The following is a 21,185-nucleotide window of genomic DNA, read 5'->3' on the forward strand; positions in this document are numbered from 1 at the left end:
TAATTACATAAAGGTAAACAATAGGAGGACAAATTGAATAGCAAAACCGATGTCAGAGCTAAATGTCCATGCTTTAAAATACATACAAAAAGTTAACTAAATGTACAATATAGCGTATATGTTTAGAGAGTACTACATTACAACTAGCAACAGCGGGTGTTGCTTAACTATCCATCTTCGTTCGTCTCTACCCTTTGTATCTTTAATCAACTTCACTCTTCCTCACTTGTCTTTCGATTTTAACAAAACTGACACAAGCTCAACTAATTTACAACTGGTATAACTACATAAAAAAGAAGAGAATAATTAAAACAAACATATACATATATTCCTTTCGATATGTGTTATATTGAACATGTATTGAACAAATCGCTTTATGTAAAACATTTATTAATACAAATATTAAACTGAAAATAAACATTTGCTTCATTTGGCAAACAAATTTTTGAATTCGTTATTCAATTGAAGGAAGCACTTGGTGTTAGTGTCAGAGGGATTAATACTTTTTTCAACTTTAAATGCTTTCGGGTTGAAACTAATAACTAGTAATATGTGTATCGTTAATTATGTGCTAAACATTGTTAATAGAACTGCAACACCAGCGTCTTAATGGCACTAGCTATGTGAAAGGCGCAATCTCGCACCTCCAACGTATTTGTTTGTATCGCCTGCTTGTCATCCGCCTCAATTGATTTCTGCAGATTCTCACACTCGTGCTGAATGAGTATATTCTTGCGTGTCAGCTGCTTCAGAGTCTCACGTGTGGTTTCACTTGCATTCGGTGGCTGTGGCAGTTATAAGAAATATGTTTGAGACTATGCAATTGATTGACCTTCCCGCTCTAACTTACCAGATTGGCATAGAGTGCTATCAAATCAGTCACAGCGCTACGTATGCGTTCGCCATGCGGCGCTATCGATTGCTTCTCCGCCTCGCAGGTGGGATGCATGGCCTGAATGAGCTCCTTGAGGCAGCGTGTCACCAAATCGGACCGCACTTTGACCTCCTCACCAAATGGCTTGCCATCGCCAGCCATTTGATACATGCTCGTTGTGTTGCGGACATCGGTGTTGCCCTCGGCAAAATTGGATGCCAAACGTCGTTCATACATGCTGGCGGGTCGCTTGATGGTCGACTGTGTCGATGAAGCATTCGACGAGGCGCTGTCTCCCCCAGCTGCGGCTGCAGCGACAGCTGAGTTGTTGCTGCCCTCGGGCAAAGAAAGCGGCTCGTGCTCCGAGTCGGGACTGTTGAGGCTCAAATCAATGCGACTAACAACAAAAATAAACACAAATTATAAATTGTAAATAATAAAGCAATAAAGGAATCTCACAGTGGCTCATCGTAGACGCTGTTGTTCGAGGCGCTGCTGAACTTCGATTTTAGCTGCGAATTCTCGCTGGACAACTGCTGGACCACATTCTTCAGCTGACTGATCTCGGATTTGTATTCGTTGATCTGCTTGCGCAGCGTTTCCATTTCGTTTTGTGAGTTTGCATTGCGCGGCGGCGTATGAACAATGGCCTGAGTGAACAAAAGAGTAAATAAAATCATAATTAAATCATAACGAAATCAACTTAAAAACAAGTAACTAAAAACTATAAATTAACATTTCGTATACATTTAAACTACACTTTAAACATTAGCAAACTACATTTATTTCGATTGTTTTTTTTTTCGACTAGAAAAGCTTACAACTAAATGGGGTTCATCTACTTGTTCGACTGCTAATGAAGTTGGGCGCATATAGTTTTGTATAGTTTATATGTTTGGAGAGGAGCAGTTGGAGCTAGGCACTACATTGACCAGTTAGAACACTTGACGGTTTGTGGCATCGCAACATATGGCTAACCAAAGCTATTGTTCAGCTTGAGTATCTTTTGACGCATTAAGTTTACCTGCTGGGCCATTGGCGGCACCGGCGCATAGTCATCATCGCTGGCCACTGGATCGTAGATAGGCTCATCGTCCGACAGATTCGGATCATGCATGCTTTGCTCAAACGAGCTGCTGTACATGGTCGAATTGTTGCCATACGGCAGCAGTTGCAGCGACTGTGTGGGCAGTGGTGGGGCATCCAACGGACGCAGATTGGCCATGTTCTGGCGACGCAGCGCATCGATGAGCACATCGGTCAACAGACCGGCGAATTCAGCGCGATTGAAGCGTGCCAGCTTCTGACGACCCTGTCAGAGAATTAAGCTAATTAGTAAAAAGTGTATGCAAAACATGACGAGGTCAAACCTGATTGCGTGTGGCGCTCAAAAATGGATTTGCCGGAAGAAATGGCACCGTAGCATGTTCAGCATTCAGTGTGCTCGTTGACCAAACTGTTGAATACACTAAATTAGTATATAAGTATATAATTAACAATGCTTTCGACTCACTGGCTTCGCATTCGCGTCGATCGACTTCGTCGTAGAGATCCATGACGAGCTCTTCGAACATTTTGTTGGGCACCAGTTGCAACTTGCCACGCGCAATCTTCAGCTGCTCACTAATCTCAGAGCCATTGGTCTCCGGTATAATTAAGTGGCGACCACTCTACAAAAGCATGACAGGGTTAGTTTTGTTTTAAACAATTTGAAATTAAACTCACGGCATGATCGGGTTTCTTGCCACCCATGAACATAATAAGTCTATCGGTTACATCGTACATGGCGTCCAGCAGACGCTCCGCTATGGTGCTGTGATTGTTGGCCTTGGCCAACTCCAGCGGCGTCATGCCATTGCTGTCCAATGCATTGACATCAGCGCCATAGATAAGCAGCATTTCGATCTGCGAAGCCTGTCCAAACTTTGCAGCCATGTGCAAGGGTGTTGAGCACTTCTCCTCATGATAATAATTGGGATCGGCGCCTTGCACCAGAAAGCGCAAGGAAGTCTCCAGATTACTGGTGCGGACACTGGCATGCAGCTGCCGGCTTAGCTCCTGCTCCAGATTGTTTCCACCGCCGCCGCTACTGGAGTCATCGTCGTCCTGCAAGCTAGGCTTGAGCACAAAGTTCAAATTCACGTGCTTGGCCTTGATGAAGTCCGACTTGGTTGGATGCAGTGCATCCTTGGGTGTTGGCTTGCGCCAGCGTGGCACATGCTTACCGCCAGACGAATTCGTGGCGCCGTCGAGCAAATGATGCTCCCAGACGCTGTTGGCACCGTGCGCGTTTAGAGAATTCACAAAATTCAACACCGATGGCTCCCAGTTGCCTTGGCGCAGTGACTTCACAATAGAAATATGACGCCCCAAACTGCGATGCACCGAACAGCAGTCGGCGCAGAGCAGAATGCCGCGATTTATTGATGCCCAAGAGGGATCTAGTAGTGTCGTACATAAATATTAGTGTTGATGCGATCACCTATCCACCTCCGCGCACTCACCCGTTGCTCCACAATCGCCGCAGACTTCGGTTTGCAGGCGTGACTTGCTGCGCGACATTATGTTGGCCGATTTACGTCTACCGCTGCTGCCTAATGTCGATGAGGGCGTGGCCTCCAACTCTGGCGCTATAAATAACTTCTTATGCGCTTCGATTATGCTGCTGGCGAAACACATTCATGCATTTTTCCCTAGACACAAGATAGCGATAAAAAAAACAAAAACACCAAAATTATTATGATGTGCAGTGACTCAGAGCACTAAGAAAACTGTCAGCAAACTTTGGATCCACTATGTGTGTGCGTTTATGTGTAATTGTGAGCAATGCTACAATCGAATCAATTATGCAAATTACTTTTAATTAAACGCGATCGCCTCGTTCTGCTGCACTTTTTCCTTTACAATAGTGCGCTCATTTCTTTTCCACTGCACAAGTGTACACACAAACAATGTTTATTTATAAACAGCGCAGAGTTGCCGCGTTGCTCCACTAAATATTGATGTTGTTTGTGCACAAGGAATTTCACTTAAAATTATTATTTAATGTATAGTTAATAAATTTTTAATTACTCAAATAAAATAATTTTGCACTTAAGCATACAATTTAAGCCATAAATACAAAAATTTATTTGTTAGGTTTGTATTTATTTTTTGAACAGCGTTGTATGGCGACACAGTTAAACAACTATATAGTTGTCTCGCTTTCACCGACGCAACAGCTGTTTGCTTAACAGCTGAGAGCCGCCGTAGTTTTGCAGCCATTGAACGCTCAGTGAACACACGTGTAAAACAACAATAAGCGAATATTAAATAAATATTAAAATAGCATGCAAATTACAAATTTGTACACTTCGGTGGCCTGCAATCGTACCACAGAGTGCGCCGATTGGGGACCAAGTGGTTTAATTGCCTACGGCGGTTGTAATGCAGTTGTTGTGTTAAATCCACGAGTGAGTCGCATAACAATACCAATATTTGTGATTTTGTTTGTAAATTATTAATTATTGCAGTACAATGGCAATTCAGCCAAGATACTGTACACATTGGTGGAGCACACGAAGCGTGTGAATACCGTCAAGTGGCTGGATGAACAACATTTACTTTCGGGCGGCGATGATGGCAACGCCGTTTTATGGCAATTGGATGACACCGGTGCTAAGAAGCGCATTGTGCTCAAGGGACACTCAAGTGGCGTCAATGCTGTAGATGGCGTACGATTATCAACGGAGCTTTGGTTACTGGCTACTGCAGCCGCTGATAACAGCATTAAACTGTGGCACCTGCAACAGAACGATGAGATCAGCTGCATTCAAACTGTGGAGCTGAATGGAGGCTTCGTTTTCTCGTTGCGCCTCACATTGTTGCCCCACAGTGATAAGGCGCTATTAGCAACAAGTGGGGATGACGAGACCGTGTCTCTGTGGGTGCAACATCCAAGTGATGCGTTTGAAAAGGTACATACATTGAGCGGTCACGAGGATTGGGTGCGTGGCCTCGATTTTGTCCAGGATGGCGATGATTTGTTGCTAGCCAGTGGATCGCAGGATAACTTTATACGTCTGTGGCGCATTGCGCCACGTACAGAGCAACAGGTGCGTGAGAATGTTGTCGACATTCTCAATTTTAACGAAACAGACACTGGAGAAATCCGTGTCGAGGAGAAGATTATTCAACTGAGTCAAGAATCGTGGTATGGAATCACGCTGGAATCTGTGCTCTATGGCCACGAAGGTTGGGTCTATGGCGTTCACTGGCACAAGAACGTCAATAATGGTAAGCAGCGTAAAATATATCCTATGACACAATTATAATTTTAACTCTTTTATATTCAGAACTTCGACTACTCTCAGCATGCATTGATAAAACGCTGATCATTTGGGCGCCCACCGAGGAGGGCGTGTGGTTGGAGCAGGTGCGCGTTGGCGAGGTTGGTGGGAATTCTATGGGTTTCTTTGGCGGCAAGTTCTCGCACGATGGTCGCTCAATTATGGGTCACAGTTATCAGGGCGGCTTTCACATCTGGAATCAGAGCGAGGAGCACGCACAACGCTGGACTTCGAATGTGATTGTCAGCGGGCATTATGGCCAGGTGCGTGACTTGGCCTGGGAACACGATGGAAGCTATCTGATGACTGTGTCGGCGGATCAAACGACACGTCTGCATGCGCCTTGGAATCGGGGTGAACAGACGCCCACCTGGCATGAGTTGGCGCGTCCTCAGGTGCATGGCTATGACATGCAAACGCTGGCGCTGCTCTCGCGGTACAGATTTGCCAGTGGCGCCGAGGAGAAGATTGTGCGCACATTCCAAGCGCCTGCGAATTTCATCGAGAACTTCAGACACATTTGTCGGCTGGAGAACGATGCGGCAGGCGATGCTCTGTTGGATTGTAAGTGATGATGACTTAAGCATACCTTCAGTTTAGTAATTTTTACGTTCTATTGTAGCTTTGCCCAAGGGCGCATCGGTGCCTTCACTGGGGTTGTCTAACAAAGCGGTCTATACAGTGGAAACACCAGAAGATAAGACTGCCAAGGCCAAGGATGAGTATCCAGACAACTATTTTGTACCCATCACGTTGCAAACGCCGCCGCAGGAAGAAACGCTGATGCAGAACACATTGTGGCCAGAGCTGCAAAAGCTCTACGGACATGGCTATGAACTCTACGCGTTGGCTGCCACACCTGATGGTACAATGTTGGCCTCCACTTGTCGCGCAAGCAATGCTGAGCATGCACAGATAATACTCTGGTAAACTACTCATAGATTTGTTGACTATTTAGAAGAAACCGAACATTGTTGGTTTTGTTTTGCAGGAATACAGCCAACTGGAAGCAGCTGGAGAAGCTAAGTGGACATCAGTTGACGGTGACACAGCTGCGTTTCTCCCCAGATGCGCGTTACTTGCTATCGGTTTCGCGCGATCGCCGCTGGTCATTGTACGAGAGACAGCAGCTAAATGAGCCGCTCAGCAGCTATGCATTGGTAGCCAACACGGACAAGACAAATGGTGTGCATACAAGAATTATTTGGGCATGTGATTGGTCGCATGATGGCAAGTATTTTGCAACCAGCTCACGCGATGGCAAAGTGGTGCTGTGGACTAAGCACGAGGAGCAGCAGCAGCAGCCGGAGAAGAGCTCACTGAATGGCTGGCAAGCGGCTGGTTTGCTGGAACTTAAAAATGAATCTATTACCGCTGTGAGCTTTGCTCAAAGCTGTCTTCCAGATAACAGCTATGTGATCGCCATTGGCATGGAGAGCGGTCTCATTAAAATCTATCAGTTCAGCGAGGGCAAGTTTCAGCTCAGTTATGATTTAAACAAAGAGTAAGTGAAGTTAATTAGTAGCAATTACGAATATCTGACTAATTAATACTTCTTTGACAGTTTGGCACATCATTTGACGGTGAAGCGTTTGCAGTTCCGGCCAGGTCAACAAACTGACAACATGCAATTGGCCAGCTGTGGAGAGGATCATTTGGTGCGCATTTATGACATTACACTGACAACGCATTGAAATTGTATAAATAGGGGAGAAACCAAAACAAAACAAAACAAAAAGTAAATGTTTAATTACAATGTCTGCGAGTGTTCTTTGTCTGCAACTTATCTAATCACATATGTAATTGGCCATGTTTCGCTGTCAGGCAACTTCAGTTTTCTGGCTGTGGCGTATCTGATAACGCAACTTATCGATGCCTAATTAACCCACAGGGAAAATTTGCACACACAAAAAAAAACCAACAGCTTCTCTTTGCGACTATTTAAGTTGCATGGCCATCAAATTAAAGTCATAGTCTTCTTCACAGTCTACAGAGATGAAGGTCGCAATTTTGATAGCTTTGGTTGCTTTGGTGGGTAGCAGCGTTGCCATGACGTTGGCCCGCAACGAAACTCCACGTTACGGCAAACCCGTGGTGGTCGATGCCACGCCCAAGTTTGATGTATCCAAATACGATCACATTGTGGCTGAGGTGCGTCCATTGGGCGTCAAGCATCAGGAGCGTGAGGAGCTGCAGTTTGTTGATGAGCAGAAGCCCCACCATGAGGAGCAGCAGAGACCTCATCACGTCGAGCTGGAGATCAAGCAGCAGGAACAACAGAAGCCACACCACGTTGAGCTGGAGATCAAGCAGCAACAACAGGAGCAGCAGAGACCACAACACGTTGAGCTGGAGATCAAGCATCAGCAGCGCGAGCAGGAGAGGCCACAACATCTGGAGTTGGAGATTGTTGCCGAGCATCAGCAGCACCACAGGCCACAACACGTTGAGTTGGAATTCCATCAGCCGCAGCGCGAGCAGGAATCCCCCAAAGTCAAAGTGGAAATTCACCAGCAGCAGAAGGAACAGAAGCCACACCATATCGAGCTGAATATCCATCAGGAGCAACCTCAAGAGCGTCCTCATTATGTTGATGTGGAGTTCAAGCCTCAGCGTCCTGAGCCACATCACATCGAACTGGAGCTGGTGGCCAACCAGCATCAGCAGCAGCCACAGAAAGTCCAGTTTGCAAATCCTCAGGACTTCGACATGCTGCCACATCATCTGCAATTGGCTCTTTAAGTGAGGCGTTAGACAGACGACCCACAGCCGCAGTTTACAATTTCCGGTGTAGAAAACTTTTGCTGAAAATTGAGAAAACTCCATAATAAAAGAAAAACACAAAACTGCTGCATACTTACAGGCGCACTCCATTTTAGTTGTAGCCACGCGCCATTGCTGACCTTAGCCTGCAATTTTTGTGTGGCAAGTGAGTTTAACATTGCCATGACTGACACCGCCACCGGATTTGGTGTAGTGGTCTATTGGTCCATTGTTCGAGTTGCAACGTTTTGTATCTTTGGGCATTTGGTTGTATTTTAAATCTGATCCAAGTTGCTCAACCGCCTGCGATGGGCATAATCCCCTGTAATTCACAATACGGTCAAAAGTGAACTATTGAATTGCATTTGGGCCATTTGTTGCAATCTTGATCATTCATTTATTTTTTTGCTACATAGTCCTAACAAAAGTTTTGTTTTCCGCTTAAAAGTTGATACAACTTTTGTTTAACTTTCATGGTATTGTATTCTTTTAATTTTCGTTATTCTTGTTGTTGTAGGTAAATATTTGCTTGCCTTCACTTTTTTTTTGCATATGATAATTTTCAATTGTCGATAACGTTTAATGCTCTTAAAAACTTCTACAAAAGTTATTACTTTTGAAAGGTAAGGGAAGAGTGACATAAGAATCGCGGAAGTATCGTAAAAGGATCGCGCAAGAGACGTAGAATGATCGCTCAAGAAAGAGGTTTCCTGCTAGAATCGCAAGTGGATCGTTTCTGAACGAATTGGTTAATATCCTGCAAATCAGAAATAAGAGGAGTTACTTAATGAATAATAAATTAAATTTAAACAAATTTTTAATTTTCGAATGCTCTCATTGTCGCATATTTTATTAAATTTCTCATTTTTGGTTGATTTGTTTGTAATGCCGTGACGCGCATAAATAATTTCTTTTCAATCAAGAGTTTGCCAATAGTACAACTTTCTAAAAATACCAACAACAAAAATCAGTTGGTTGAAAATATTATCTTATTAAATTTTTATTTTTTTTATTATTTTTTTTTATTTGTAGCAAGTAAATATAAATAATAAAAAACAAGTACAAACCTAAAAGATTTATTTGGAGCTCTCTCAAGTGCTATTCAAATTCAAACCAGAGGTGCATTTAATGCATTTCCTTTAATAACGGAATAATCGATAAGCGCAAGTTTATCGAAAGTGCAACTTATCGTTAACATCGATATTATATCAACAAAGTTTATGTGAATGTGTGTATGTTTCTGCCACTGCAACCGATGTGCGTTTTTAATTAAAAAAAACTCCAGCCAACAGAGAAAATAAATTAAAAAGAGCGGGGCGTTGGCTTACTTCAAATCTCGACTTCAGTGACGACACTTTAAAAGGGGCGCGAGTGAAAGTTTCGCTGCAGACCTTAATAATCTTCGATTTCTCGCCTTAAGCGGCTTTGTTCAAGGTCGTTGGCAGTCTTTGAATAGACAGCGACGCGACAGAGAGGAGACGCAAGTCCACACAGTTATCGTCGACAGTTTCGCGAATCCAGAGACAATGGCCATTAGCTTTGAAAAGCACCGAACACAAATTTTGGACGCCTGGAAGGATGTTCTCGATGACAAGAGCACTACGAATTGGTCACTCTTTGGCTACGAGGGCCAAACGAATGAGCTGAAACTAGTGGCCAAGGGAGACGGCGGTGTGGAAGAGCTGAGCGAAGACTTGAACAGTGGCAAAATAATGTATGCCTTTGTGCGTATTGAAGACCCCAAAACGGGTCTCAATAAATATTTGCTGGTGAACTGGCAGGTGAGTGAGTCAACTTATTTTTTCTTTTGCTTTACCGTTATCTTATCTGATCGTTATCCACGGATCCCATGTACAGGGCGAGGGCGCACCTGTGCTACGCAAAGGCACCTGTGCGAATCATATTCATGACGTCAGTAAATTGCTTTCGGGTGCCCACCTGACGATTAATGCTCGCAACGAGGATGACATCGATCTGGAGCGGCTGCTCAAGAAGCTGAGTACGGTTAGCTCGGCGTACAGCTTCAAGGAACCGCGCGGCATGGTAGATGAGCAGAAGGCGCCGGTTGGCACGAATTATACGCGAGTCATTCCCACCAAGGAGCTGAATGCGAGCGTTATGCAGGATTTCTGGAAAAAGGAGGAGGCCGAGGAGAAGCGTCGCCTGGCCGCCGAGAAAGACGCCAAGCGCTTGGAGCTGCAGAAGCTGGAGCAAGAGCAGCGTGCACGCGAGGAGAAGGAGCATAAGGAACGTGAAAAACTGGTCATCAGCACAACAAAATTGCAACCTGCCCATGTACCCATAAAAACGTAACTATTCGATGAGCAATTTGCTATTGGATTAACATATTAATAATGTGTTTTATGTGCAGCTCGCCACAACCGTTGAGTCCAGAGAAAACATCCGCTACCTTTGCCAACAACCTGACGGATGCGGAACGTATGCGCCAGGCGCGGAACCAGGAGGCACGAGAGTTGATTGGTTCGCGGGTGGGCGCTGCCAAAGCCATGTTCACCAAGCACACCAGCGAGGGTCAGCTGCAATCGAAGTAAGTTCATAAAAGAGTGAACCCTTGTCACTGACTCACCAGATAGTAATAGATTCGTACAACATTCTTTGTTTTTACGTAGATCGTTAGGAATTTTTTAAGTACTAAAATGATTGAATAAGCTCAAGATAGGTAACCCTTCCATGAAATTATTGACAAAAGTTTGAATCACTTATCAAGAGACTCGTAAAAGTTGTTGTTGCATAATGACTATTTGCAGTCACTCGGTCTGGAAAAATAATTGTATATGTACTTAATCTTTTAACTTTGTATTTTGCAGACTTAACACACAGCCGCCGGCGAAGCCAGCACGCAATTCCATTGCACAGCGCATCAATGTGTTCAACAATAGCGATACTCAGGGCGCTGTTGCCTCATCACCGCCCAGATCCATTACACCTAACAAGTCGCCAGTGCGGGCGCCAATTGTAGTTGAAGCGCCTCCCGTTGTGGAGGCGCCGCCGGTGGTTGCGGCTGTTGTTACGAGTGAAGCTATAAGCGAGGAGGAAGCACAGCCAGCAGAGGATCTACCGCTGGCTCATGAGAGTGAACAGTTCTCCACGATCAAGCGGTCACCGCATAGTAAATCAAATTCATTGCAATCACAGTCACCAGATGAGACGACATCCTCGAACGAAACCGATACGGCTGTCTACAAAAAGGACGAGGAGGAGGAAGAGGTGCGCACCAAAGTGTCGGTGACTGTGCAACAATCGCAATCGACAAAGACATCAGGACTGAGCACACTGGAGCGCAATACTTGTAAGTTAAAGTCAACTTAGTTAAGAGAAACCCCCATTTTATTTGAGTTTTAATTGTTGTAGTAACGGATTTGGTAAACGAGGATGACTTCATATGTCAGGAGAGTTTGGGCGACTTGGGATTGCGTGCGCGCGCTTTGTATGACTATCAGGCTGCTGATGAATCAGAGATTACTTTCGATCCAGGCGATGTCATCACGCACATTGATCAAATCGATGAAGGCTGGTGGCAGGGACTGGGTCCCGATGGAACCTATGGACTTTTTCCGGCAAACTATGTCGAAATCATTAACTGAGCTGAACTGCAATGGATGGCAAAAATGCAAAAAATGGAGCGTATCTAATACGCCAACTGCATGGCAGCTATCATACACTTTTTGCTAGATATCTACAACAATAACAACAGCCATAACTCTTATATAGCTGTACTTTAACGATCATATATCGGAACTACTTAAATACACAATATATATCTACCTACATATATATATGTTACAATATAAAATGGCTGCCCAGTAATATCTTGAACAATAATGCAATCCATACACTAACTAAAACTATATACACATACCTAATAAGATTTCAAATTGCCTAGAAATGACTATAACACATGCACCCATGCAAACATGGTCAATACCCGATGGATGACATGGCTGCCTTCCATTTTTATCAATCTACATTCATACTGATTATTATACATATTATATTATATATATCTTATTGTTAACCATAAGATAGATTTCGAAAAATGTAAAATGTTGCGTCCTTTTTCAGAAATATTTCTTAATGCACATGCACACAATTTTGTATTTGTATTTTCATAAAATGTATAATGTTATAATGTCCCTAAGTGTGTAAGTCGCAAAATCTTGATGATAAATTCCAAAACAAATGATGCTCAGCAGTATTGCAGCAGTTTTTTTTTTTTTGTACGTGTATTATATATTGTGAACAATATCTACATTTATTTTAATAATTAGTAACATAAATAATTATGCATAAGTGTTTTTCTTTCTCCTCGTTGTTGTTTGCTTTTGTTTTTATTGTTAACAATGTTTTGTCAAGAATCCCGAGCCCCGTTTTCGATGTAGCTTTGTATGAGATCATACTCTGGCTCCGATTTTATCTCGATATAATACATATATATATATAAAAACTGCACTTATAAGCCAGTCGGTTAACTGTATTCGCAATATGCTTTAACATTCTTTCAGTATTATTTGCAATTGCAATTGCAGGCACTTCATTTTTTATGTAATTCTTTTTTGTTTAACATCATTACTTATTGCCTAATGTACATACATATGCATCGCGAGTTTCTATTTATGCGTGTGAGTGTGTGTTGTATGTAAAATGTGTTGTTTTGTTATGTCACATGAGATTTTAACACTGTACTTATTGTTTATTATGTATCTAATCAAATACTAGCAAAGAGTCCTCCGTCCACTTCACCAACATCCAATCTCTGATGATGCTTCCTTCTATCCCTTTGCCGCACATTTCTTCAATCGAAAATTTGTCGTCGCTGTCCGTATAAGTATTATATAAGTAAATTCAACATTCTTTGTAGCTCCCATTTTCTCGTTAATATTTGAATTTGGTTGAGTTGCGTAGCTGCCTCGAAACGGTCGCCTTGTAAAGGCGCTGCTGTGTTCATCATTCGGACTTCTCGGTCAGCGTTGTGGTCTCGCTCTCGACCTTAGCGGCGCCATCGGCCTCAACTGTGGACGGTTGTTGATCGGTATTGGGTGTCGCGTCTGTCACAACGCTGGGCGGCGGTGGCAGGGGGATGGGCTCTTGAATCTTGGTAGCATCTAGCGGTTGTGGCGTTGCTGGCTCTGCGACAGCTGCTCCTGTCTCTGCAGCTTCCTCTGGACTGGCTGTTTCAGCAGCGGCCACAGCAACTGTGTCGGAAGACTGAGTGCCAGAAGCAACTCTGCCATTCTCCTCGGCCTTGGCGTCCAGCACATTGACGGATGCCTGAATGCATCTAAAATAAGGAATCAGCATTAGTTAAAGTTTGTCGTTTTAAGCAAACAAGAGTTCACTTACTTGATGGCTTCTTTGCGGGCTAGCCGAATGCTGTCCTTGCCATTGGTATCGATGGTGTCCAACTTAAGCAGATTACGCGTTAGCATCTCATCCAAATACACATACTCCTTGTCCTGGCGTGTGCCCTTGAATTGCTCCACCTTGGCCATCAGCTCCAGCACATCGCGTTGTATGTCCTGTATCTTTTTGATCGAGTCCTGTGTGTGTGGCGTCTGTGGCGGCACACCAGCATTGGCCTCTGCACCCAGTTGTTGCTGCTGCTGTTGTTCTGGCTGTGCCTGAGTATTAAGTGGACCAGGACGCTGCGCTTGAGTGGGCGCATTGTAGGATGCCTGTGGCTGCGACTGCGCCTGAGCTGAAGCCGAGGCATAAGCCTGTGCTTGTGGCTGCGCATTGCCTGCGTTCTGATTTGGTATCTCCTTGTGGGCATTGATGATGGGCTCCGTGCGACCCTCGACAAAGATGGGTATGGTGCGCACATAGCTGCCGCCGGGCGTCTGTGGTGGAGGCGGAGTTTGTTGCTTTTGTTGGGGATGCGCCTGCTGCTGTGGCGGATAGAAAGATCTCTGAAATTGTGGCGGCTGCTGCTGCTGCCCTGCACCATAGTTTGTCTGCTGCACTGGTGGTGTTGTCTGAGTGCCAAATTGCTGTTGTTGATTTGGATGTGGATGCTGCTGTTGTTGGTACTGTTGATTCAGTTGCTGCTGCTCTGGTGGCGGAGCAGAGTGCGAGCGTAATGCTGGATCCTGCTCCGCGGCAGACTTGACACCCATGTCCATGGTGTTGCGCAGTCCATGCTGGTTTAGATTCACAGTTGGCGCACAATCGACCTCAGAGCGACCGGCTGCTGGGTCTTCCGTTTGGATGGCCGCATCGCACAGACGCTTCGAAGGCGACTGCACAACTGGATGTTGCTGAGGCTGCGGCTGCTGCTGCTGTTGGGGCTGCTGATAATCTTGCTGATAGTATTGCTGCTGTGGATGATGTTGTTGCTGCTGCGGCGGCTGATGCTGCTGCTGTGGATGCTGTTGTTGTTGTGGATGCACCTGCTGCTGCGGCTGGTGGCGTGCACCAAAGCCCGCTGGTATATACTGACGGAACTCCGATGGCAGTCTATTGAAGAAATCATCATCGTTGTCCATGTGAGTGTTGCCACCACCGCCGGGAATACGACCACGGCGACCCATTGTCGACATCTGTGGGAATCCAAAGTCTGCGGCATCGTTGAAATAATGAGAAAAATCATCATCAGCATCGGCATGCATTAAGTGCGGCTGGGGATTGTTTAGAGGGATATGGGGGGGATCGTGGAAACTATTCCGCTTACGTGTGCCACCAAAGCCAGCGAAGGGATCGTGATGCATTCGCCCCAGTCGCGAGCGTGGGAACATATTATCCATATCCATGTCCATATCGGGTTCGAATCCAAAGGTCGGCTGTAAATTCGAAATCACAATATTAGATTAAATTCGACAGTGATATAAAAACAAAAAACAAAAAAGAGCGGCATAGCTCAGTGGGCGAATTGTTTATAAATAAGCGCATGATTCATTCACACTCAATCGCAGCCATACACCATATTTGTTGTCACACACACATGCTTGCACATATGTATAAACCTCAGGTCGAGTGTTGTATATATAACAAACAATAACAATTTGCAGCTTCAGCAATAACAAGTGACGTCAACGTATAAATAGACGCTTGTCTAACGTGACAAGACGAGCACTTAATGCACATACACACACACACACACACTTGAACACACCTTTAGCAATAATGTGTGTAGTAGAAATTAACAGCTGTTCGTCAGCACGGACGCAAAGTTCAATTGACAGTAAATGGGCCTGCCTTTCATTACCTATTTCAAGTTAATTGTTTGCTTTATCAGTAAACAGCGAGACAGCCAACGAACGTTTTACAATTCTCTTTTGCGCTTTGTATTTCTTTTAGCTTGTTTTTTTTACTTGTATTTCCGTTTACGAGATCGAGACGCGATGCGATGCGGCGTGACGTGACGCACTCCGTTCAACTGTTTTCTTGTGAATGAGCGGCCGGCTGCTAACGTCGGGCCTTTTATAGTGAAGCAGTGAAACCCAACGAACGCCCACGACGATGTGCCGAAGTTATACTAGATTATTCTCGCAACTTCAGCGTGGGTTGCTCGACTTGGCGTGGAAATGGACAATTAATGCCTTTGCTTGTTCTATTCGTGAGTGTATATATTTAATTTATGATGTGTAATGCGCTATTAAATTCCAAAAACCCTTTTAATGCAATACAATTTAATGCAATTATGAGCCATCGTAATCCAATAAAATACACACACACAAATTCGTTATCATTAACAACAACGCTTTGAACACTAACAATTGATTGATAAGGATTTTCAATTATTCAGATTGCTGACCAATTGCTCGCTCAGCTGTCAAAGTATCGATAACTTTGAACGAGTATTATCTAGGATTTCGATAGAAACTGGTTGAAGATTTTTGACAGGCAATAAATGATAACATTTGTGGAGACTGGAGAGTTTTTAAATCAAAGTGTCGCAATCGATATTTTCGATACGTCAATGCTGGCTGGCATTATCGTTATCATTAATAACCAAATAATTTAAAAATAATTAAATAAATTATTTTTAATAATAATATGACATCATAAGCAAGAAGTAAAATAAACAATCTAATATTGCAACTATATATTGGAAGTACGTAATGGGGAAACCAGAAGATTTCTTATTAGACAATCCATTTCTTCAACTATGCAAGCAAAGTAGAGCAAAGCATAAGAAGTAATTCAAATTATTTCGAAAATTTTTATTTTCATTTCGGGAAGATTCGAATTCCTTAGATTTGTAATTTGTGAGAGTTTTCTGTATTTTTAATGCCTAATCTCTTCGATCTTGTAATTCAATAATGAATACTGTTTGGTTTCTAAATAGGGAACCGGATTAATTAAATATTTCGAAATTATCAACAAAACTAAAATGTTGCGGAAGTCAAGAGTATTCTTTAATATTCCATTTGTTTGTGAATGACTTGGACATCATACATACATTCTTATGTACATATAAAGAAAGCTGACTTTAAAATAAAAAAAAAGATTACCTACAAGTAAAACTATTTGCTGAAAGTAAATATTGTAAATAACTTTGTGATAAATAAAATAAAAAATTTAAATATAGTTATATAAGATGATTTTCTATGTTTTACATATTTAAATAGTAAATTAGATTACTCTGCAGTCAATTAAAATATATAAATAAGATACCAGTACAGACAACTGTGCTAGCTGGTAAAAAATCGAATGGAAATTCTTTAGAATGTCGAATTTAAAAGGAAATTGACTAGATGCTTCCACTGTGGTGATCTATAATATAAACAATAGGATCGGATATGCAATTCTCAAAGTCAACAATTGCATAGAAATGTTTATAGAAAGAGATTAACTAGATTAAGTCACTATCCGATGCGTTTATTATGACGATCGTGCAGACAACGTCACGGCCACGTTGCGTTGCCCAACAAGTTGAGCAACAACTGTTGCCGCCCACACGCATTCAACGTGTGTACATAATATACATATATGTATGTATGTATGTATGTATGTATATTGCCATTTAGACACCCACACATATGTACATCATTTGAGTATGTAAGTTGGTGCACCTACAACACAGCGACACAGCAAACAGACACAGCTGCGACAGAGTCGGAGAAACACAATTTTGCTCAGCGCTGTGATTTTTGTTGTTATTGTATTTGGTTTTTTTTTAATAAACTCTCTCGCGTCCGCTCGCTGTGAATCTCTGTGTGTAGCTGCTAGGCAGAGCATTCGCGTTTGTCTATCATCGTGTATATTCTAGAAATTGTCGAATATTTTTATAACGAACAAAAAGAACACAAGACAACAAAAAATGTTCTTGTTCATAAAACACTTGATACTTGGCGCATGGCGAGCAATAAGATTAGGTGGCCAATCAGCATTTACTCTTACTTGCTCTTGAAATGCCTGCCTGCCTGCCTGCTTGTGGGAAATTTCCGTACGTGGTGGCACATTAATCATACGCCGCGTTGACTGCAAGCAGGCAACCCGAGTAGGTCAACAGTGTGTGCACACATACTTGACACACTCTACGTAGGGGATGAAACTGCACTACATACCAGCTGATTGCAGGTGCGAGTGCGAAAGAGAGAGAGGGAGACTACACATACACACACACACGCACGGACAAATACATATATGTGAGCTCCAGGGGGTCGAACGCAATTCACTTTTACGCAACATCGGCGCCTTGTTTATTTATATAGTACACATATTGAGTATGGGAAAAACCAGCTTTTGAAGGATTCACTACAATAAAAAAAACCAGCGTTTCATCATTGGAACGAATTAAATTGCCACTGTCTTGAGGTGAAGGCAATTGTCGTTAATAATGATACAACAATAAAAGCGACCTTGTCAGGCGCCAATATACACGATACTATATTCGTCTACGACCTTGGCGATGTCGATTTTTAGTCTTACCTGAAAATGTTGTTGCTGATTTGTGGGAACCTGGTGATGATGCAGTGGCTGCTGTTGCTGCTGCTGCGGATGCTGGCGTGGTGATCCATATGTTGCCGGCTGCTGTTGCTGGTTGTTGTAGTACTGGGGATGCTGGTAATTCTGCTGCTGCTGCGGCGAAGAGCTGTGCATATTGCCGCCATAGTCACGATTGATGGGTATGCTAATGCCGGCTCCAGCGGGCGAGCCGTTGCCGTTGCCAGGGTTGCCGCCGCCACTGGCCTGATTTGCTGTTATCACAGTTGGCTTCATATTGTTGGCTGCCAGAAGCGAGTCCTGTCTCTTCAAACCGTTCGTCTACGTTGCCCTCGTTGCGTCTCGAAACGCTGCGACTAATTTCGAAATAATATGCTTTGAGTTTTGTGGCTGGCGCTGTCTATGTTTTTGTCGGCCAGAGGCAAAGGCAGGTTCACCTTGAGAGCGACAACGGCGGCGGTTTTGTCCGTTGATTCTCGTACGTTCCACACACACACAACAACACGTACACGCACGCACACTGCCACAGCCGGCTGTTGTCGATCCGATTACGATACGTTTCGATTTTCTTTTGTGTTGCGTATGTGCGATATTTATCGCGTTTGTGTCACGCTTTTGTTTCAAGCTAACTGCGGTTAGCTTTTTTTTGTTGCTTTTTAGCTTTCAACTGGCATTCGCCCCACTGACTTTTCCACACAACAACAACAACAACAACAACACCAAACAATCTCTGCTAATTGCTGCGATTCGTCTTCGTCTTCCACTGCTGGCGTGATGTCACTCTTTGGTTACACTTTCTACGGCAGCTACGACGACGGCAAGCAGCTGCTCACTCTCCACAATAATAATAACAACAACAACTGGCTATTTCGTATTTCCGTTGGCCGTTTTTAAAGCGGCCTCTCTCACTCTCTCGCTTTCGGGTTGCGTTTGTGTGTGCGATATGGATGCTTTTGTATTTATATATATTCAATTTAAATATACAACACCTATAGATTTTTATTTTTGCACATTGCCACTGCACGCACACACACTCACACTGACACACTGACACGACCACGTAGTTAGTCGTCCACTAGTCCGTATTGTCGACAGCTACTTAATTTACGTCGCTTGTGTCCACACTGCTCACTGCCAAAGTTGCTCGTTGACTGAACGCAAAACGTTCGAACGCTTTCAACGTACGTTCGCTATATGGGGCTGCCTTTGGCGTCGACGCAGACCCTTCAAAGCTCTCTCTCTCTCTCGCTCTCTCGTGTTAAGAACGAGCTCCCGTTCGCTCTTCTCTCTCGCGTTCTTCGTGTAGTGCTCTCATTGAGCTGCCACGCGGCCTGTTAACTTTCTTAGCGACGCTTCAATCATTGTCAGTTAAGGCCTAAAATGGTAAATGCTTTTGTTACTGTGTGCCAATAAAATGTCAATTGCACTGCCTTTCTCAATGGTCAGACAACTCTCTCTCTCTCTCTCTCTTTCGCTCTCTATCTCTTGACTCTCTGAGTTGTTGTCAGCTCATTGTGATCTGCGATCGTGGGCCACTTGAGCGCCAAGATTCATACACATCAGATTTATAAATAGCCAATGGTGGAAATAACAACTGCAACAACAACAAGAACAACAAGAGCATTCATCAGCTGAGTATCCAAAAGCAGTGCGAGAAGAGAGCCGTGAGCGGCGAGCGCAGAGCGTGCCAAATTCCACAGCCAGCAGAGTTGGCAGTCGCATGGCTTCTGGAAGCAGCTCAGAGCAAACACACACTTGCATACGTACATATATGTATGTATGTATGTGTGTATATCTATTAAGCTGACAGCGCCACCTACATTGAGCGGCAACTGCGTCATGAGTTGTAGTTGTTGTTGCTGCACACCTACGCGGAAGATAAGCGGCCGCCATTAAACGCAATCGATGTTTCTATCGATCGGCATGCGTATCGATAATGTGACAGTTTCCGTTGCGCGGCATTGTTAGCTGTAATCGGAACATGTAATTGAATTCGAGCAGCTGTTTTCAGCACATTTTACTTTGCCAAGTTTTGTGATGCGTCAGACTCTCGTAGACTGTCGCCGCATTTCATTGGAAGAGGTGTAGGTATGTATAAATATACGTACGTATACATAATACAAATATCGCCTGGTCACCGACACGCCTACACAACAGAACAGTGCCATGGCGTTGTTGTTGCTGTGTTGCCGCTATTTGCGTTCGATGTATTTTCCAAATGATTTTGGGCGTGGGCAACAACAACACGACGGCTGATGATCAACAACGCTGGCAGCTGAGCATATAAAACTTAAATAATTCATATTTAAATATTGCACAAATTCGTATATAAATATTTAGTATATAGAATGTATGTATACAAATCAGAATTTGATTTGAAACAAAGCAAAACACAGCATTACTCGCATATTGTAGTAAGTAGTCACAAATTGTATAGTGTGTAGCCTCGCGTGCCTCTTATGGGGTTCTGGGTCGTCAAAAAAACCAAAAACAAAAAAACCGAAAAAAAAACAAAGCCCCAAAACGGGAGCTGCTCTCGCGATGAGTTGGCAAATTGAGAGATTATGGATCATGGCAGCGGATGTGCGGTTGAATAAGCTTTTTGCCCATGAATGCTGAATGCGATGATTGGCCTTTCACCTGACTGCCGAATGCTTAGATGGACACTTGCCGGTCAGCTGCACCCACTCTCTCTCTCTCTCTCGCTCTCTCTCCTGCACTCTCGCTCTCTTGCTCTCAACATTACATTCCTTTTGGTAACTGTGATTATATAACCACATGGAAAGGTTGCCCCATATGAGCCAAAGCGTTGAGTTGACTCAAATATAGTTCTGCCCGAGGGCAAACTCGAGTGTTTTCATTTGGCGCGCTTCTGCCGTGAGTTTCCCGGACTGCGCATGACGACGCGACACAACATTGGTCCTTCATTCATGTGGCTCGGTTTTATGCATTTCACTCATTTTGGGACTCGAGCTCAGCAGCGACTCCGTCGCAAATGGCAGAGTCAGTCTGTGACCAGCGTTTGAGGCGTTTGAAACGCCTTTCAACTGTTCGGGGGCTCAAAGCTCTTTCCTCCTTTTTTATTCTCGCGCCGTTGTTGCGGTTTGGACTTTGTTATTTTGTTGTTGTCGTTGTCGCTGTTGTTGTTGTTGTTGCTACTCCATTCGTTCGGTGCTGCTGCTGCCTTTTCAAACATATATACACACAGCGCTTTTGGTTCCGTTTCTACGAATTTTTTCCTGCAGCTGCATAACGCAGCAACATGGACTAAAAATAGTTTAAGACTCTCAATAAATAAATGACTATCTGTCTGT

At 43.7% G+C, this 21,185-nt stretch overlaps 5 protein-coding genes across 9 annotated transcripts; 3 read left to right on the forward strand and 2 right to left on the reverse strand.

Annotated features, from left to right (window-relative positions):
- Positions 1-373: 373 nt before the first annotated feature.
- On the reverse strand, positions 374-3,891 carry LOC117568233 (ARF GTPase-activating protein Git). Its single transcript, XM_034248707.2, has 9 exons — positions 3,732-3,891; positions 3,379-3,567; positions 2,600-3,315; positions 2,388-2,544; positions 2,245-2,330; positions 1,899-2,186; positions 1,334-1,524; positions 851-1,271; positions 374-785 (listed from the first exon to the last, which is right to left on the reverse strand). The coding sequence occupies exons 2-9, from the start codon at positions 3,551-3,553 to the stop codon at positions 582-584; spliced, it is 2,238 nt and encodes a 745-aa protein (XP_034104598.1). The 5' UTR covers positions 3,554-3,567; positions 3,732-3,891; the 3' UTR covers positions 374-581.
- A 257-nt stretch (positions 3,892-4,148) lies between these two features.
- On the forward strand, positions 4,149-6,945 carry LOC117568232 (elongator complex protein 2). Its single transcript, XM_034248706.2, has 6 exons — positions 4,149-4,326; positions 4,387-5,149; positions 5,209-5,766; positions 5,825-6,128; positions 6,194-6,706; positions 6,767-6,945. Exons 1-6 carry the CDS (start codon positions 4,204-4,206, stop codon positions 6,894-6,896), a joined length of 2,391 nt encoding a protein of 796 aa, XP_034104597.1. The 5' UTR covers positions 4,149-4,203; the 3' UTR covers positions 6,897-6,945.
- A 226-nt stretch (positions 6,946-7,171) lies between these two features.
- Positions 7,172-8,058, forward strand: LOC117568234 (involucrin). The gene has a single exon (XM_034248708.2). It carries the CDS (start codon positions 7,198-7,200, stop codon positions 7,942-7,944), a length of 747 nt encoding a protein of 248 aa, XP_034104599.1. The 5' UTR covers positions 7,172-7,197; the 3' UTR covers positions 7,945-8,058.
- A 1,126-nt stretch (positions 8,059-9,184) lies between these two features.
- Positions 9,185-12,266, forward strand: LOC117567315 (drebrin-like protein). Its single transcript, XM_034247206.2, has 5 exons — positions 9,185-9,746; positions 9,823-10,274; positions 10,337-10,513; positions 10,794-11,275; positions 11,338-12,266. The coding sequence occupies exons 1-5, from the start codon at positions 9,492-9,494 to the stop codon at positions 11,568-11,570; spliced, it is 1,599 nt and encodes a 532-aa protein (XP_034103097.1). The 5' UTR covers positions 9,185-9,491; the 3' UTR covers positions 11,571-12,266.
- Positions 12,267-12,451: 185 nt separating this feature from the next.
- Positions 12,452-19,008, reverse strand: LOC117567314 (BAG domain-containing protein Samui). Of its 5 annotated transcripts, none has more exons than XM_034247203.2 (4): positions 17,857-19,006; positions 14,654-14,762; positions 13,327-14,539; positions 12,452-13,264 (listed from the first exon to the last, which is right to left on the reverse strand). In XM_034247203.2, the coding sequence occupies exons 1-4, from the start codon at positions 18,145-18,147 to the stop codon at positions 12,931-12,933; spliced, it is 1,947 nt and encodes a 648-aa protein (XP_034103094.1). In that variant the 5' UTR covers positions 18,148-19,006; the 3' UTR covers positions 12,452-12,930. The 5 variants fall into 5 exon arrangements, with proteins under 5 accessions (XP_034103094.1, XP_051859457.1, XP_051859458.1 ...); XM_052003497.1 differs by lacking the exon at positions 17,857-19,006 and adding an exon at positions 15,188-15,368; XM_052003498.1 differs by lacking the exon at positions 17,857-19,006 and adding an exon at positions 15,095-15,113.
- Between the last annotated feature and the right edge of the window lie 2,177 nt (positions 19,009-21,185).

Source organism: Drosophila albomicans, chromosome 3 (genome assembly GCF_009650485.2).
Source record: "Drosophila albomicans strain 15112-1751.03 chromosome 3, ASM965048v2, whole genome shotgun sequence".
Classification (NCBI taxonomy): domain Eukaryota; kingdom Metazoa; phylum Arthropoda; class Insecta; order Diptera; family Drosophilidae; genus Drosophila; species Drosophila albomicans.

Excerpts from the sequence above, each read along its gene's own strand:
- LOC117568233 (XM_034248707.2), bottom strand. The coding sequence starts at position 3,553 with ATGTGTTTCGCCAGCAGCATAATCGAAGCGCATAAGAAGTTATTTATA. Across the intron at positions 2,545-2,599 it reads GCAAGAAACCCGATCATGCC|AGTGGTCGCCACTTAATTAT; the intron begins GTGAGTTTAATT and ends ATGCTTTTGTAG. Across the intron at positions 2,331-2,387 it reads TCGACGCGAATGCGAAGCCA|TTTGGTCAACGAGCACACTG; the intron begins GTGAGTCGAAAG and ends TGTATTCAACAG.
- LOC117568232 (XM_034248706.2), top strand. The coding sequence starts at position 4,204 with ATGCAAATTACAAATTTGTACACTTCGGTGGCCTGCAATCGTACCACA. Across the intron at positions 4,327-4,386 it reads TTGTTGTGTTAAATCCACGA|TACAATGGCAATTCAGCCAA; the intron begins GTGAGTCGCATA and ends TAATTATTGCAG. Across the intron at positions 5,767-5,824 it reads AGGCGATGCTCTGTTGGATT|CTTTGCCCAAGGGCGCATCG; the intron begins GTAAGTGATGAT and ends GTTCTATTGTAG.
- LOC117568234 (XM_034248708.2), top strand. The coding sequence starts at position 7,198 with ATGAAGGTCGCAATTTTGATAGCTTTGGTTGCTTTGGTGGGTAGCAGC.
- LOC117567315 (XM_034247206.2), top strand. The coding sequence starts at position 9,492 with ATGGCCATTAGCTTTGAAAAGCACCGAACACAAATTTTGGACGCCTGG. Across the intron at positions 9,747-9,822 it reads ATTTGCTGGTGAACTGGCAG|GGCGAGGGCGCACCTGTGCT; the intron begins GTGAGTGAGTCA and ends TCCCATGTACAG. Across the intron at positions 10,275-10,336 it reads GCCCATGTACCCATAAAAAC|CTCGCCACAACCGTTGAGTC; the intron begins GTAACTATTCGA and ends TTTTATGTGCAG.
- LOC117567314 (XM_034247202.2), bottom strand. The coding sequence starts at position 18,147 with ATGAAGCCAACTGTGATAACAGCAAATCAGGCCAGTGGCGGCGGCAAC. Across the intron at positions 14,763-17,856 it reads ATCAGCAACAACATTTTCAG|CCGACCTTTGGATTCGAACC; the intron begins GTAAGACTAAAA and ends TCGAATTTACAG. Across the intron at positions 13,265-13,326 it reads GCCCGCAAAGAAGCCATCAA|ATGCATTCAGGCATCCGTCA; the intron begins GTAAGTGAACTC and ends TCCTTATTTTAG.